Genomic DNA, 17,655 nt, shown 5'->3' on the forward strand with positions numbered 1-17,655 from the left:
TCTGAGAGGATGACGGAGCTAACTGCCTTGTACGCACCCAGTGAGAACAAGACACCAGAGCTCCCCGTGGAGTTGTTGCTGATGAGATCAAAGCCTCGGTCTGGTTATGTGCATTGCAGTAGTGTCTGCATGGCCCTGTTTATGTGCATAAGAGCGAGCCCCGGCCAAAGAGTTTAATCTTGGTGGGGAAATGCCAGGTCCCGGTGAGGTGACTGCCATAAGCAGCAGTCCTTGCACTCCAGCTGCCTGTCTGGTGCAGGGCGTTGCAGGTGTCAGGGCTTAGGCGGGTTCTGAGAAGAGTGGTGGAGCAGATCCCAGTGCAAAGCCTTGTTGGGCTGCGATCTGCTGTGCCTGGAAGGCCCTCCGTGCCACAGCCGACTTGGACTGCATTCAGCCCGTGTCTTGCCCTCCTGGTACAGGAACAGAGCAGAGATGGACTGGAGTCATCTGTCTGGGCGAACTCCAGTCCTCAGCAGCATGGAATTGCTAGACTAGTGCCTGGCGTCCGACTGAAAGAAAAATGATTTTGTGCTGAGGTCGGCATCTACTTGATTTGCTGCTGTGGACTGGGAGGTATCCTCATGCAGGACTTCAACCAACCAGTGTTTGCTGCTGGCTCCTGGGGCTGTAGTGGTGAGGTGCTAAGTAGATCTTTTTGTTCCCGGCACTGTGAGATTGCCCACCTACAGATGCTGGGGCAAGGTGCCCTTCCTGGGCTCCAGAGCCTAAAGGTGGGAGATCAGACACCACCCCCACGTGCCTCCTGTCTGTGTCCCTGCTGCCCGTTGCTCAATGGGTGCTGTTTCTCTGCAGGCAGCAAGACTTGTTCCGGGTGCTGAAGGCCTACACGCTGTACCGGCCAGAGGAGGGCTACTGCCAGGCCCAGGCTCCCGTCGCAGCAGTGCTGCTCATGCACATGCCTGCAGAGGTAGTGACTGCACACCGCCTCAGCCGGGGCCAGGGGAGGGCTCTGACACACACCGCCCCTCCGGGGACTCTGCCCCAGAGCACGGCCCGTCAGCCTGCCCTGTCACCCTGCCCGGTATTTCCACCTGGGTTGGCCCTTGCACTGGAAAGAGCCCACTTAACTCCCTGGAGGTGGTTGAGGAGGCTGGGGGTGGAGCAGCTGTGAGGGAGTGAGGAGGGGGTCCCTGTTTCCTTTCTGCCCTAGGCATGATCTCCTGGAGAGGACATCTTCTAGCACGACGGAACCAACCCCCTTTGCGTGCTCCCTGCACAGATTGGCCTGAGGGCTGGTTTGGGCTGGTGTAATGGCAGGTAGCGATGCTCTGGCGGGATCTGACCCATGCTAAGGAGAGGAATCTCTAGTCCTCTCGGGAAGCTCCCTGTCCTCCAGTGAGGGGGCTGGGAAGGGACCGAGGACTCGCAACTGTTTGGAGACTGCAGGGCTGACACTCCCCTCCCCCCACCCGCAAGGAGGAGAGGCAGGGCAAGGGGCTGTGGCAGCAAAACCCCAGTGAGTAGGGCCTTCCCTGGGATGCTGGTTGTGCCTAGGAGTAGGAGTTGCAGGGGAAAGGAGCTCTCCCGATGGGGGGTTAACCTCGTATTCAGCCCAAGGGGTGGAGTAGCCACCTAGGGAGTGGCCTAGGAGCTGTTCGCCAGGGACTGCAGGACCCTGTGCCCACGGGGGATGGGCTGTTGGGTCTCCCCAACTTTTTATAATGGTGGAGGAGCTGCTGCAGCTGCCTTGTTTGAGTTTCCACACGCTGAGAACCGAGACGTGTCTGGCCCCTGCAGACAACCTTGCTCACGTCTGGATTGGCCTGCAGCCACCCAGCCAGGGGCACCAGCGAGCGGCAGCTCTCACTGGGCACTCGCTGCAGAACCTCTCCTCTCTCCAATGTGTGACAGAGCTGGCTGGTGCCTGCTCAGGCTGAGCTAAGGAGGCGGTGTGGAGCGCTTGTTCCTTTCTCCCCAGAAAGGATCTCCCACCCCACTTCCTCCCCACAGCCGACTGACCCTTGCACTGGGCTGCCGCACCCCCCAGCGGTATCAGAAGTGTTCTGGGCCCTGGAGGATATGGAGTCAGCCTAAGGAAATACTAAGGCAGGCATCCCACTGACATTGGTTCTGGCTTCTGCTCTATCATCTCTTCCCCCATCCTGAGAACGCCAGGAGCTTTGTCTGCCTTCTGGGCGATGGGGCTTCCCAGCGCCTGAGACATTGTAACTGGCAGGACTCCCTGCCTCGGATTCCTCTCCCAGCTCTGGGTTATGGCAGTGTGGCATAATGGCTAATGTGCTGGCCTGGGATTTGGAGACCTGGGTTCCATGCCTAGCTCTGCTGCTGGGTGACCTTGGGCAAGTCCTTTCCCCTCCCTGTTGCCTGTTTCCCCATCTGCAGAATGGGGATAGTGAGCCTGGCCTCCGTGAGGCGCTGGGAATGGCTGGTGACTAGCTCTAGCAGAGAGCTGGGATTAATAAACTTCTCCTGGAGCGCAGCCGCGTTACAGCATGGCCTTGAATTCTCCGGGGCTCCGTCCCCTGAGCCCTTCCCATCTCAGATACGTGTCCCCACCACCAGCACTAACCAGCCTGGCTTTCTGGTGTGCTCAACCTGGGCTCCCACTGATGGGTAGGAGCTGGGTGCTCAGCCCTCTGAAAATCGGGAATGAGGTGCCTCTGGGCAGGCTGGGGAGAGGGATGGCGAGGGCCCAGGGTGACTTGTGCCACGGGGCGGAGCTTGCTGCATGGCCACAGGGAAGGGGGGCAGGCCCTTTGGGCGCAGGCTGGCCCTGCTTTTAGGCACAGTAGTATCGCTACACAGAAGCAGGGTGCCCATAGGGCTGCGTTTCCCCTTACTGGGCCCCGTGGGTTGGGAGGAGCAGCGCTGGCAAGCGGGGGGCCGGGAGCTGCACTGACAGCAGTGAGCGCGTGGAGGGCATCTCCAGGAGGGCTGCAGCGTGCTCTGCCCTGTCCTGCACTGATGGCCCGTTTCCTCCTGCAGCAAGCCTTCTGGTGCCTGGTGCAGATCTGCGAGAAGTACCTCCCCGGCTACTACAGTGAGAAGCTGGTGAGTGAGGGTGGGCAGGAGGGAGGGGTCCCTCTGACACCCTTGAGCCTGCCCCCCAGAAAGCAGCTGGTAGTCACCTGGGTCAGCAGCAGGAGGCCAGTTGGCTTCCTCTGCCTGTGATAGTCACCAGGGGCTCGGGTAGACCTGGTTTACCAGAGCAGAGCCCAGAGAGGGTTGATTGCAGAGGGTCTGTAGCAAAGGCCCTGTTGGGCCACCTGCTCCAGAGGGAGGGTGGCCACAGGGTTAGGCCCTGCGCTAGGAGACAGGAGTTCAGCTCCACTCTGCAGGACCGTGTGACCCTGGGCTTCAGTTCCTCCCCTGTACCCTGGGGATGCTGTTTCCTTGGCCCTGCCTCGCTAGGCTGGGCACAGAGGCTGTTCTGCGCCTGGCCCAGTGGGTTCCTGACCTCATGAGCACATCGGGTGCTACTGAGCTACATGTCGGGTTAGTCCAGCAATGGTCTGTCCTGGATGGATCAGAGAGGCAGGTGGATGCTCCAGCCTTCCCAAAGCAGCTCTGTGGCTAGGCTGGGATGTCTAGAGCACCCATAGGGAGTTGCTTTGGGTTTCCTTCCATGGCCCATCAGCAGCCTGTGGCTTACAATGGCCAGCCCGGGGCAGTGACTGCACACTGGGGAGTGGCTCATGCAGGGGTGAGGGGGGAGCTGGGTCCCGTGCGCTGACCTTGCGCTTGCAGTAGCTGATCTGTGTGCAGCCGCAGTGGAGCGTGAATCCCACTCTCACATACTGAGATCTTTATCTGACACAGCAAGAGGCTCTGTTCACAGGCTGTTTCTCCCCCTCCCCAAACAGGAGTCCTGCCAGTCCCCTCCAGGCCCACGCGGCCCTGAGCACTTCACTTAGACTGCATTGCCACCGTGGGCAGGACGATGGGCTTGCACCAGACCCTCCTAGCGAGGACTGGCTTCTCTGCTGGAGTCCAAACCACTTCTCCCCTCCCCCTTCCCATTCTGCAGTATCTGCTTCCACCAGGAGGGCAGTAGGTTCCCATAATGCATCGGGAGTGGGTCACTCCGAGGCCGGGGAGGAGAGTCTCAGGGGGACTGGGGTTTACCAGTGTGTTTCTGCATTGGTAGGACATGCCTCTGGCTGGGCAGCCCTGGAGACCGAGCTCCAGCAGCTGCGGAGAGGAAGGACGGCCGTGGACTGGGATTCTGTGGCTCTGGGTCCAATTCCTGGCTCTGCCAGATGCCTGCTGACCTTAGCAAGTCACTGCCCCTCCCCGCCTCCGTTTCCTCCTGTACAATGGGGGTGATGCTGACCCAGCTGTGGGGCACACTTGGAGACTGCACTGGTGGGGCACATGAAAACCTAGACCAGTGGTTCTCTAACACTGTCTTGGCAGCCCCTTTCACACAGCAAGCCTCTGAGTGTGACCACCTTCCCTTCTAAATTAAAAACACATTTTTATATTTAACACTATTTTACATGCTAAACTTATAACCTTGTTTAAACTGAATTTCTTTTCTCACCGCTTTTAAATTAAGACTAAAATACATTTTTATTGAATTGTTATAAGCAAAAATTATTTTTAACTAGTTACTGTTTAATACTGAGGGGACAGGAAGAAACTTTGTCAATATCACTTTTCCCAGCAGACTTAGCACCTTACTTCTCTGCTGCTGCTGGTGGCAGCTGGTGGCTAGCTTCACAGCTGTTGACACCTTCCTCTTGGCACCTGGGTCAGCCCCAAATACCCAGTCTCTGCCTCAGCAGCCTGTCAGGGTCCCAGCTGGAGAGAGTGAGAAATGTAAAGCCTAGTAACTTGGAGCATGGTAGCACCACTGTGGCCAGCTGGGAGCTGGTGCAGTCGGCCCTGCCTCTCCTGTTGGGCGGCCGCTGGCAGACGGCAGCTTTTTGGCTGTGTTTTGGTGGCCATAAGTGTGTGGATTGAGGGTGGGCACCGTTTGGAGGGATGGCCCATCCCTGGTCCTCCCCAGCAGCGCCTCTCCCTTCCCGTAACCTGTCGCTCTCCTTACAGGAGGCCATTCAGCTGGATGGGGAGATCCTCTTCTCACTGCTGCACAGGTTCGCACCCGTGGCTTACAAGCACTTGAGCAAGCAGAAGATCGATCCCATCCTGTACATGACGGAGTGGTTCATGTGTGCCTTCTCCAGGACCCTACCGTGGAGCTCCGTGCTGCGTGTCTGGGACATGTTCTTCTGTGAAGGTAGCGCATGGGTCTCCTGGGCTGCTCTGTGCTCCTGGGGCAGAGCATTCCAGCTTACGGGCATCTGGGGGTCTTGCAAGCCTGGCCGCCAGTTCAGCTGTCTGCACTGAGGGAAGCCATGTTCTCATGGCCCTAGCGTAGCATTCTAACCCATGGGGCCTGGTTTTATACCTGCCTTTGCCACTGGCTGCCTCTCTGTGCCTCAGTTTCCCCATCTGTCACAAAGTTCTCAGTCTTTGGCTGCAGAAGTGGAAATGATCAAACCAACACTCCTGCTCAACTGGCCTCTGCTGGCAAGTGACAGTGCAGTGGGAGCTGCTTTCTGGCAGGTTCAGCTGGGCCCCAGCTGCTCTTTGGGCTCACTCCTGGAAGGGCAGGAGCTGCTGTGTGCCTTGGGAACAAACAGGATTGGCCGTTTAACATGGGGATACAGATCACTAGTGCTGGGTGTTTCTCTGTGCTGAACAGGGCCGGGGCAGGAGCAAGATCCCACATACTCCATCTGTCAGCAGCCCAGGCCCTTTCCTGTCCCCATGACACTGAGGACCTTTGTTCCAAAGGGCTGGGCTCTCTCCTTCCCCGTACTTCGTCCGCTATCACCCTGAGCACTGGGGAGCGGAGGGGTTCTCAGGCCCCTGGAGCTGGTACTGTGGCCTGGCTGAGCCCCCTCATGAACTCCTCCCTGCCGGGGCTGGCTCATCAGCGTCTCTGCTCCCTGTTGGGGCTGCTTGGAAATTCCGTCTTGTTCTGGCTGCATCCCCCGGCTATGGTGCCTGTGGGCAGCTCTGGAGAGCCGACTCTCCGGAAGCAAGGACCTGGAGTCTAGCCGCTGGGTAGGAGACGCAGGGCCCCTCGCCCTCAAAGGGCTCCAGCTGAGCCAGCCCGTGAGCCAGGGAGGCTGAGCTGAGCGTCCAACATGGCCAGGGTCTGACTGGGACCAATCCCAGGATTGCTAGACGTCCCTCAAGTGTTTGCACTGGGCAATGATGCATGTCCAAACTCGCTCCACTTTTTCCTGCCCCCTGCTGGCAGCCTGGCTCCCTGCACCAGGTTCACTGTGCTCTCCACACTGCCCCATCTTCACTTGGAGCTGAAGCTTGAATTTTGTAGGCAGCCTCAAGTGCGCAGGAACAAACCATCCCGAAGTCCAGAAAGAATAGCAAATATGGCAGGCGACCAGCTTAGCTTAACAGTGAAATCTTCGGTGAGCTTAAACTCCAAAAGGAAGCTTAGATGAAGTGGAAATTTGGACAGATGATGGGGGAGGAGTATAAAAATATTGCTCGAGCATGCAGGGATGTAACCAGGAAGGCCAAGGCACAACTGGAGTTGCAGCTAGCAAGGGGTGTGAAGGGTAACAAGAAGGGTTCCTACAGGTATGTTAGCAGCAAGAAGGTGGTCAGGGAAAGTGTGGGCCCCTTACTGAATGCAGGAGGCAACCTAGTGACAGATGTGGAAAAAGCTGAAGTACTCAGTGCCTTTTTTGCCTCGGTCTTCACAGACAAGGTCAGCTCCCAGACTACTGCACTGGGGCAGCACAGCATGGGGAGTAGGTGAGCAGCCCTCAGTGCTGAAAGAACAGGTTAAGGACTATTTAGAAAAGTTGGACGTGCACAAGTCCATGGGGCCGAATCTAATGCATCCAAAGGTGCTGGGGGAGTTGGCTGATGTGATTGCAGAGCCACTGGCCATTATCTCTGAAAATTCGTGGTGATTTGGGGAGGTCCCAGACAATTGGAAAAAGACAAATATATTGCCCATATTTTAAAAAGGGAAGAAAGAGATCCTGGGGAACTATAGACCGGTCAGCCTCACTTCAATCCCTGGCAAAATCATGGAGCAGGTCCTCAAGGAATCCATTTTGAAGTAATTGGAGGAGAGGAAGGTGGTCAGGAACAGTCAACATGAATTCACCAAGGGCAAGTCATGCTTGACCAACCTGATTGCCTTCTATGACGAGATAACTGGCTCTGTGGATATGGGGAAAGCGGTGGATGTGATATATCTTGACTTTAGCAAAGCTTTTGATCAGGTCTCCCACAGTATTCTTGCCAGCAAGTTAAAAAAGTCTGGATTGGATGAATGGACTATAAGGCTGGTTTTGTTCATCTTTATCAATGATCTGGATGATGGGATTAATTGTACCCTCAGCAAGTTTGCGGATGACACTGAGCTGGGTGGAGAGGTAGATATGCTGGAGGCGTAGGGATAGGGTCCAGAATGACCTAGACAAATTGGAGGATTGGGTCATAAGAAATCTGAGGTTCAACAAGGACAAGTGTAAAGTACTGTCCTTAGGACGGAAGAATCCCATGCACTGGTACAGGCTGGGGACCGATTGGCTAAGCAGCAGTTCTTCAGAAAAGGACCTGGGGATTACAGTGGACACACAGATGGATATGAATCAGCAGTGTGCCCTTGTTGCCATGAAGGCCAATGGCATATTGGGCTGTATTAGTAGAAGCATTGCCAGCAGATCAAGGGAAGTGATTATTCCCCTCTATTTGGCATTGGTGAGGCCACACCTGGAGTACTGCGGCCAGTTTTAGTCCCCCCACTACAGAACGGATGTAGACAAATTGGAGAGAGTCCAGTGGAAGGCAATGAAAATGATTAGGGGGCTGGGGCACATGACTTACAAGGAGAGGCTGAGGGAACTGGGGTTATTTAGTCTGCAGAAGAGAAGAGTGAGGGGGGATTTGATAGCAGCCTTCAACTACCTGAAGGGGGGTTCCAAAGAGAATGGATCTAGACTGTTCTCAGTGGTGGCAGATGAAGAACAAGGAGCAATGATCTCAAGTTGCGGTCTGGGAGGTCTAGGTTGGATATTAGGAAACACTATTTCACTAGGAGGGTGGTGAAGCACTGGAATGGATTACGAAGGAAGGTGGTGGAATCTCCATCCTTAGAGGTTTTTAAAGCCTGGCTTGATAAAGCCTTGCCTGGGATGATTTAGTTCAGGGGTCTCAAACACGTGGCCTGTGGGTGGCCGCCAAGCTCTCTCTCCCTCCCCGCTCCTCTGCCTACCTCCAGCTGTTTCGAGGTGCTTAGCGCTTTCCAGGAGGGAGGGGGAGGAGTGGTGAGGCATGTGTTCAGGGGAGGAGGAGGAGAAGAGGCAGGGGTGGGGACTTTGGGGAAGGGGTTGGAATAGGGGTGGGAAGAGGGGGCACAGAAGTGGAGCCTCATGAAAGGAGTGGAGTGGGGATGGGGGCAAAGGGGGGAGGCTTTCATATTTTCATATGAAAAGGTGTCAGTGATGCGGCCCTCGGCCAATGTGCACTAGTCCTCATGTGGGCCTCGTGGTGATTTGAATTTGAGGTCCCTGATTTAGTTGGGGATTGGCCCTGCTTTGAGCAGGGGTTTGGACTAGATGACCTCCTGAGGTCCCTTCCAACCCTGATATTCTATGATTCTAAGTCTCCGTCTCCCTCCCTCTGCCGGGGTCTCCAGCTAGTCACCCATCTCCAGAGGGCTCTGAATATGCCCCCTTTGTCTCCACGCTGCTGCTAAGCTGTGCCCCTGGGCTAGGCTTGGGGGGCCCCCAACCCTCCTTCACCTGCATCGGGGAGACATCAGTGGAGAGACTCCTGTTAGGACAGGAGGGTGGGGCATTCACACCTGAGCTGAGTCGTAACGACATGTCGCCTGTGATGGCAGATCTGCTCCAGCCCTGAATGAGTCGTGCTGGTTCAGTATCCTCACTGGGTACCTAAAAACCTGCCTTATTGCCAGAGAAAGGGCCAGGGCTGCCCCTGTTCAAGGGCATTGGCGCTGCAGGAGCGTTCTGAGTCTCAGAGCCCAGGAAAAAACCCAGCTCTTAGCACCTGCTGGTGCTTTCTGTCTCATCATAGAATCATCATAGAATATCAGGGTTGGAAGGGACCCCAGAAGGTCATCTAGTCCAACCCCCTGCTCGAAGCAGGACCAATTCCCAGTTAAATCATCCCAGCCAGGGCTTTGTCAAGCCTGACCTTAAAAACCTCTAAGGAAGGAGATTCTACCACCTCCCTAGGTAACGCATTCCAGTGTTTCACCATCCTCTTAGTGAAAAAGTTTTTCCTAATATCCAATCTAAACCTCCCCCACTGCAACTTGAGACCATTATTCCTCGTTCTGTCATCTGCTACCATTGAGAACAGTTTAGAGCCATCCTCTTTGGAACCCCCTTTCAGGTAGTTGAAAGCAGCTATCAAATCCCCCCTCATTCTTCTCTTCTGCAGGCTAAACAATCTCAGCTCCCTCAGCCTCTCCTCATAACTCATGTGTTCCAGTCCCCTAATCATTTTTATTGCCCTTCGCTGGACTCTCTCCAATTTATCCACATCCTTCTTGAAGTGTGGGGCCCAAAACTGGACACAGTACTCCAGATGAGGCCTCACCAATGTTGAATAGAGGGGAACGATCACGTCCCTCGATCTGCTCACTATGCCCCTACTTATACATCCCAAAATGCCATTGGCCTTCTTGGCAACAAGGGCACACTGCTGACTCATATCCAGCTTCTCGTCCACTGTCACCCCTAGGTCCTTTTCCGCAGAACTGCTGCCTAGCCATTCGGTCCCTAGTCTGTAGCTGTGCATTGGGTTCTTCCGTCCTAAGTGCAGGACCCTGCACTTATCCTTATTGAACCTCATCAGATTTCTTTTGGCCCAATCCTCCAATTTGTCTAGGTCCTTCTGTATCCTATCCCTCCCCTCCAGCATATCTACCACTCCTCCCAGTTTAGTATCATCCGCAAATTTGCTGAGAGTGCAATCCACACCATCCTCCAGACACACCATCCTCCAGATCATTTATGAAGATATTGAACAAAACCGGCCCCAGGACCGACCCTTGGGGCACTCCACTTGATACCGGCTGCCAACTAGACATGGAGCCATTGATCACTACCCGTTGAGCCCGACAATCTAGCCAGCTTTCTACCCCACCTTATAGTGCATTCATCCAGCCTGTACTTCTTTAACTTGCTGACAAGAATACTGTGGGAGACCGTGTCAAAAGCTTTGCTAAAGTCAAGAAACAATACATCCACTGCTTTCCCTTCATCCACAGAACCAGTAATCTCATCATAAAAGGCAATTAGATTAGTCAGGCATGACCTTCCCTTGGTGAATCCATGCTGGCTGTTCCTGATCACTTTCCTCTCATGCAAGTGCTTCAGGATTGATTCTTTGAGGACCTGCTCCATGATTTTTCCATGTCTCTGAGTGGTGAAAGCTGGGCAGAGGTGCTGCAGCTTGCCTGCTCATTTCTGGAAGGGGTGTTCAGCAAGACCAGATTGTGGCCTAGGGTTGGTAGGGAGGTGGGGGGCCATGCTGGCTGGGGGGTGGCTGAGTACAGCTTGGGATGGATGGATCTGAAAGGCTGTCCCCAGCACAGAGGCTGTGTCTGAGCTGTGGTAGAAGCAAAGGATGGGGTCAGTCTGAGCTGTGGTTACCCAGCCCTGAGTTTGCCATGAGAGTTACCAGGGCACGATTTGGCCTTGCTCCCCAGGCAGGCTGTGTTCTGGCCGTGTGTTTCAGTAGGGGGTGGGGGTGTCTTGGGGAGGCAGTATGGTGCAGTGGATAGAACACTGGTGGTTCTGCTCCTGCCCTGCTGTGACCTTGGGCAAGTCAGTTCCCCTCACTGTCTCTGGTTCCCCTGGGTCCTCTGCCTGCCTGCCTGCCTGTCTCCCCTGTTCAGATCATTAGTTCTCCAGGGCGGAGATTGCCTCTGGCCATGTCTCATGCCCAGCGCTGTGGGGTCTTGATCTCCGCTGGGGTCTCTGTGCAGGCTAGCTTCAGACTGTGCCCAAAGGAGTTACCGGGAGGAGGGCGCTGGCAGGTGGGGAGGAGGCAGCCGAGGAGCCAGCTTTGCGAGGAACAGCCTTTCAAAGCACACCACTGGGTGGCTACTTCAAGCTGGAGCCAAGTTTGGGGGCAGCTCCAGTGTAACCTCAGCTGGGCCCCAGGGGTGCTCGTCTCTCGCACCTCTGCAGATCAAGGTGCTGAGAAGAGACTATTCCTGGCAGCACTGGCAGGGAAGATGTTGGGCACTGGGCTCCAGGCTGCCAAGTAATCTGGTTGATACTTGGCTAATGTAGCACAGGGCAGGGGAGCCACTGGAAGGACAGTGCTAATCCCGGTGCTGCCCTTGTAGCCTGCTCTCAGGGGATTGTGCCATGAAGCAGGTGCTGGTAATTCCTTGTCTCCAGCTGGGACCAGACTGGTGTCTGATCACAAGCAAGACATTGGTTTGGGACTAAGGGGCCCACATGTTGCCCTTGTGGCAAATGGGGCAGCAGGCCAGGTAAACTTCAGGTTTGGGAATTAGTGGGTGTATGTGGGTTGGGGAGGGGAGCAGTCATTGGATCATCCCCCTCCTGTCTGAGCCTTTGTCTCTCTGGCTCTGAGAAACCTCCTGCCAGCTGTTAACCCCAAACTGCCCATTGGAGAGCGTGGGGGCAGCTCTGAGGGTCACTGCCCTAAACTGTCACCACTGCACCCACTGTCATCTTCAGAGCATCACGTTCCAGCATGCCATGCTGCGGCCCATTGAGTCTATTACATCTCCCAGCTGGCCCATGTGGGGGTGGGGATCCCTGTTTTAGGTCACATACCTTAAACCGATGGGGAAAAGCAGGGCAAAGAACGTTTCCAGTCCCTATGGCTGGCGTGGGGCAGGCTGGTATGCAGCATTCCTCTGGCTGCTGGGTGGCCGAGCCCTGGGGCTGAGTGGGTACTAACCAGCTGGTGGCTCTGCTCTTCCAGGGGTGAAGATCCTGTTCCGGGTTGGCCTGGTGCTGCTGAAAAACACGCTCGGCTCCTCCGAGAAGCTCAAGTCCTGCCAGGGGCAATATGAGACCATGGAGAGGCTGAGGGCGCTGAACCCCAAGATGATGCAAGAGGCCTTCCTGGTGCAGGAGGTGAGGAGATGTCTGTTGGGGTGGGATCCCAGGCTGCCCTGGCACGTGCATGTCCACAGTTGGCAGCTCACCAGCCCTCTCCCCCACAGCATGGCCTGAACCTTTCATCCAGTGATCAAAGCCTAGCACCGCCTGGCTGGCGCTCGGCACTCACGTTCCCTCTAATGGACATGGACATGGGCTGGGGCGTGGAGAAGGCCTAGGGATTGATGCGGGGCCCTGGTTGCTCCCTCCCAGTGCACCTTGCTGCTGCTCTCCCCTCCGTCTACTGCTCCAGCAGGCGAGGGAGCTCCCTAATGGGGGCAAACAGCCCACATCCCGCCATGGCAGATGGGCAGCTCCTGGCTTGAGGGGGTCTACCAGTTCCGGGGGGACCATGACTAAGCTGCTGCCCCACGCTGCTCTGCGGCATTTCCCAGGAGGAGCTGTAAATAGCTAAACACTCCCTGCGGTGCACTTGGCTCAGATCCCCCAGCCCTGGGAAAGTAGCTTTGGGGGCGAGATCATAAGCTTCCCACAGAGCCCCTTCTGGAGGGTCCCTGGGCTGGAAGCAGGTGCCTGCTCAGTGTGGGAGAGCCCTGGCTAGGGGAGGGTCCCTTGGCTCTGCTGTGAAGGGCTTTCAGGAGCCCCAGACTTAGAAGCTTCTAAGTTCAAATCCAAGGGCTTCCCCCCCAGGCACTGAGTGAGGCAGATGTGTGCGGTGCAGTGCTACCCTCTGCTGGTGAAGGCTTGGGTAACAAGCAGGTCCTCTCCATCAGGGTACTGCAGGCCTTCCAGGGAAACCATGAACTATGTGGATGCTGGTCCAGGAGCAGCAGAAGGTCCCTAAAAGTGGGGGGGCCACCAGTGCCCGAACCGTGCCCCTGCCCTTATGCCGCCCTTCTCCCAGAGGACCCGTCCCACCCACCCACCCCTGTCGCTTGCCCTTATGGCCAGTAAAAAGTGGGAGGGCCATGGCCCCCTGGTCACCCCTGTTCCAGTGCCCTTGTGCTGGTCCCTAGGAGGAAAACCCCACAACGAGTAGGGAGGAGACTGGGGGGCCCAGGAGGGGTCACATTTTCTTAGGCTCATGTACTGATCGCCTGTTAGCTCACAGGGACCAAGTCTCTTAAACTGTACAGCACAGGTGGCTGACAATCCAGTCGGAAGGTCTGAGTTTCTGTTGGGTTTCCCATGTGGCTGGGACTGCTCCCTGGGAAGACAGCTGTGCTGGCAGCCCCCAGTTCTGGCCTGGCCTGGGCTGGGCTGTGCTGTTTGGGTGGGCAGGGGCCTGACAAGCATGTGCTGTCCCCACAGATCATAGAGCTGCCAGTGACAGAGCGGCACATCGAGCGGGAGCACTTGATCCAGCTGAAGAAGTGGAAGGAGACCCATGGGGAGCTGCAGTGCAGGTCTCCCCCACGCCTACATGGCGCCAAAGCCATCAGCAACTCGGAGCCACATTCCCTCAAGGTGCTGGACCCTTCGCCCTCCATTATCCTGCCCCCCAGGCAGGCACTCCCACCGAAGGTCCGCAAGAAGGAGAAGAAACAAGACCAAGGGAAAGGCAAGCCGGCCAATGGCCCCATCCCTGAGGAGAACGGAGCCCAGGCCTTCCTCGAGCCTGGGGCCTCCCTGCATCACCAGTCCAAGGAGAGCCTGAGTTCCCGTGAGAGCGAGGACACCTACTTGTAATGAGGTTGCAGCACATTCCAGCTCCACAGTGGCTGAGCGCTCAGGGTTGCCTCCTCTGCGCCTGAGGGGCCAGCCAGCTGGGCCTAGACTCAGGACTGATTCCCTGTTGCAGCCAAAGTGGGGAGCAGGGTGTGTCTGGGGGGCCTCTCTCCTGCCACTCTGGGTGCCGGGGGAGGAGCCTTATCTGTGGGAGTAAAGTTTTTATTTATTGTTTGACCACAGCTGATTTGCAGAGCGGAGACCAAGGGAGCCAGGCTGTGCCTGGGGCGGCCATTCAGACCCATAGGCAAAGGGCTGTGAACCTGCGTCTGCCTGAGGGCTGAATGCGTCTCTTCCTTCCATTGGGAGGCTCAAAGCCCCGTTCCCAGGAAAGGTCCAGGGTCTAGCTGGCTGCTCCAGTGGGGGCTGGCTGATGTTTGAAATAAGCTGATGAACTGACCTCAGGCAGAGCAGGGGGCAGAACTGATCTCCCAGCCTGGGGCTGAGCAGTCCATGTGGCTTCTCTCCCTGCTGAAGTTCCCTCTAAGGATCCCAGCTGCTGTCGTGGCTGGGCCAGTCCTCCATCGCTGAGTGGGCTGGAGCAGTGTGTACCCAGTGTCCAGGAGGAGCATCCCAGGCTCAGCTCTTGCACATACTCTGCCTGAGCTGCAGAGGAAGAGTTGAGCTGGTCTCTCCTGCCCCAGTCTGTGCTGCAGGAGGGTCTCTATTGCCCAAGGGTGGTGGCGCTCCTGGCCTGAGCGCAGCGGATTCCAAACTCCTGCTGTGTCGGGGTGGGGGGGGGGGGGGTTGTTAGGGAGGAAATGACCTGAGCATTTATTACTGACTTTCTCTACTGCAGCGAGCCTATTTATTGGTCTGTGTAGCATAATGGTTCAAAAGGAGCCTTGCCACTATATAGGGAAAGGTCAGATCCGCCCCGTGGGCGCCTGCAAATCCTGGGCAGGATGCAAAGGGCTGGGGACAAGGTCTGCATGAGGCAGGGCTAGCTCAGGACCTGGGTGAAAGCCCTGCTTGCAGGGGACTGACTTGAGCCTGCTGCTTTGGGTTTGCAGGGGCAGCCCTTCCTGAGGTCACCTGCAGGTGGCTGTATGGCAAGATAAATGAGGCCACTTGGAGCATGTGCTGTGCTGATTAAAGCTGGTGCTAGGCCTGGCAGCTCAGCCCCAAATGCTGATAGAGAACAAGTGTATTCAAGGGTTAATCCAGATGTGGAAGGGCAACAACTACCTCCTCAATGGGGGTGCAGCCTGCAGATCCCAGACTGCAGAGCTCTCCTATCCAGGAAGTCTCTGGCATATTGTATTAGTTACTGCAGGCTGCACTTCCACACTGAGGGGTGCAGCGTTAGCTGGTTCTGGTGCAGCCTAGGGTGGTCTGAAGTCGGGGAGCCCTAGATATTGATAGCAAAGGTGAAAGGGAAGGAGGGTCTATTTTTCCAGCTCGCAGCATTAATGAGTCCGGGGCAAGTCTCTTAGGAATCCTCTGGGCACTTCTTCACTCAGTCTTAGCCTTTCTGCAGACTGCCTCCTGGGGGTGGAAGGGATCTGACTGGAGAGGCTTCTCCTTGCCCACCTCAACTATGCTGGACACCGTGCCTGTGTGGGTGAGACTGTGAAAAATAAATCCGTGAATGAAGTTGCAATGTTTTTGTACAGAGAATCAATAAAGCAAATTGTGTAAAGAAGGTGTGTGCTGCTGGGAGTGGGGTTCTCCCTCTCCTTCGAGTGAGGAGCCCAGGGTGCAGTCTAGCCCCTGCCTTGGCAGCCAGGGGTATTAATTCACCTGACCCAGCGACTGCTTTCACTTCAGCTTTGTAAGAGCCTAAACAGTTGGCCACGACTTCTCTGCATGAAGCCCTTCCTTGTTGCAAGTCTTGGGTACTTATACACTAGTTAATTGTTCAACCAGGGAGTGTCAGAGCCCTGCAGGGACATGGGCCTAGCCAGGACTCCCCAGCTGTTCCATGGCTGCTCCATGGTTGGACCTTGTGTTTCAAATGCTCCAGACCAACTGACTGCCCTGGAGGTCCCTTGTCCCCATCATCTTCCATTTGTTAAAGCTTCACATCCCCCTTGAATGTGGCTGCCTCTGGGGCTGTGCAAGGCAGGCACAATGTTACGGGAGAGCAGCCAGGGCCAGAAGGGTGGTGGGTCGGAGCCATTCTGGGGCGCCATCACTTCAAGGGCAATTCCCGCATCTTTCAGACACGGCGGGAGGGGGCTGATCTAGGAACAGGGTCGGTCGGAGCTTTGTGTCCCTTCCTTGCTGCTCTTTGACTGAAGGCTTGAAAAATTGAGGGGAGGTCTGATTATTTTCCTCGTTACTCTAGACATCACTCTCCCTCTGTCCTTTCCCTAGTGAGGCTGGTCACTGCTGGCTTGCTGATACAGCTGGGCCACGGTGCAGAGACTGATTCAGCCAGGGCCCCCAGCAAAGCATGCAGGCTCGGGTACCAGTTCCTGTTCTACCAAAGGTCCAGGCTAGTGCCCTAACCACTCGGCCATCCTTCCTCCTCAGCAGGGCAGTTCTAACTAGCCTGTCCCAGGCAGAGTAGGCAGCTTGCCTCTGGAGTGCGTGCTGCAAATCCAGCTGCACTGGGCTCTTCAACCAGCTGGTTCACCAAGTGCTTTCTGAAGGCTTCTTAAATCCTGGTGGCTGCAGTACGGGCTTTGGCCACTACAGGCCTCCCCATCACTGCCTCTGCAAGCAGGATCTAGTACTGTCTGTAGCTCCTGGCCCTTAGGCCCCCAGCTGCTCAGGGGGAGGCAGGGGGGAGTCCCAGGAGCAGCCACCAGCCAGGTGTCAGCAAAAGCAGCGTGGTCCTGCCGCCTGGCTGCTGCTGGGAAGGCTGGGGGTGCAGGGGCCAGGAGCATGTGCTTTTCTGCTGCAGAGCTCAGTCAGCAGCCAAGCTCCTGGGAGGGCGGTTTCTGGGCTTCGCTTGTGCTTAGCTAGAGGCTGGCAGGACTGGGCTAGGGGTTGGCAGGGATCCGGTACCGAAGAGCCTAAACTGTAACGTGGGCCAGGGCCCAGATACTCTGTAAACCAGCTCCTGCCCTGGATGGGAACAGCTTTGCCCTGCGTGACGCTAGGCTAAAGCCCTACCTGGGTGCTGGCCAGCGTGCCACAGAGAGGCCGGGGCTATGACCGTATGCACCGATCGGTATAGGAGCCAGGCTCAGAGACCCAGACAGAGCCACCATGGGTGTTTTCCAGCGTATCCCTAGGGAACAACTCGCAAGCTGCACCCCACTGAGAACTGAACCACAGGGTGGGAGTGAACCTACAGCAGAAGTGAAAAAGCCAACAGGACAGTTGGGGAGACTGTCTCCTGGGTCAGGAGGGCAGAAGCTGGTGCTTCTACATATCCAGCTCTGTTATGGGAGGTGGCGTTCCTACACAGCAATACTCCAGGCAGGGCTGGCTGCCTCAAGGGAGCAGCTTATGAGCAATTCAACAATATTAGTTCTGTACTGTGTGAATACAGTCCCTCTTTTCCTCCAACTCCTGCTCCTTACATTTAACAAAGTACTTCAACCACACTTTCCACCTTCATCTGATAGAGGGTAAGGGATAACTTGGCTTCGTTGGGCAGCCTGTAGCTCTGTGCTCCTTTATTTCCAGACACAGGCTTGCAGCTATTTGAGGGGGGAATTCCTGACCTGCTGTGAGCAAGATGTACTTGCTTCTGGTAGAGTATCTTTGATTCCCCTCAACACAGTGCTCCTCCTCTTTTGGGTTTGGTTCCACAAGCCCCTTTACACAGGAAAAGATCTGTCCCCTCTCATGAGGTTTCTAATGATGGCTTATTCCCAGGCTTTTCCAACACACAACATAGCTTTGGTTGAAGACAGCT

At 56.1% G+C, this 17,655-nt stretch overlaps 1 protein-coding gene across 2 annotated transcripts in view; it reads left to right on the forward strand.

The window, feature by feature from the left end:
- The window catches only part of TBC1D10A (TBC1 domain family member 10A), a 53,098-nt gene extending 38,526 nt beyond the window's left edge, over positions 1–14,572 (forward strand). For both annotated transcript variants that reach the window (XM_078848910.1, XM_078848911.1), the window contains exons 5-9: positions 814–928; positions 2,968–3,033; positions 5,035–5,224; positions 11,974–12,128; positions 13,425–14,572. In XM_078848910.1, the coding sequence (XP_078705036.1) occupies positions 814–928; positions 2,968–3,033; positions 5,035–5,224; positions 11,974–12,128; positions 13,425–13,802 (904 nt within the window). In that variant the 3' untranslated portion in view covers positions 13,803–14,572. The remainder of the gene's footprint in view (positions 1–813; positions 929–2,967; positions 3,034–5,034; positions 5,225–11,973; positions 12,129–13,424) is intronic.
- Positions 14,573–17,655: the final 3,083 nt, after the last annotated feature.

Source organism: Lepidochelys kempii, chromosome 15, assembly GCF_965140285.1.
Source record: "Lepidochelys kempii isolate rLepKem1 chromosome 15, rLepKem1.hap1, whole genome shotgun sequence".
Lineage (NCBI taxonomy): Eukaryota > Metazoa > Chordata > Testudines > Cheloniidae > Lepidochelys > Lepidochelys kempii.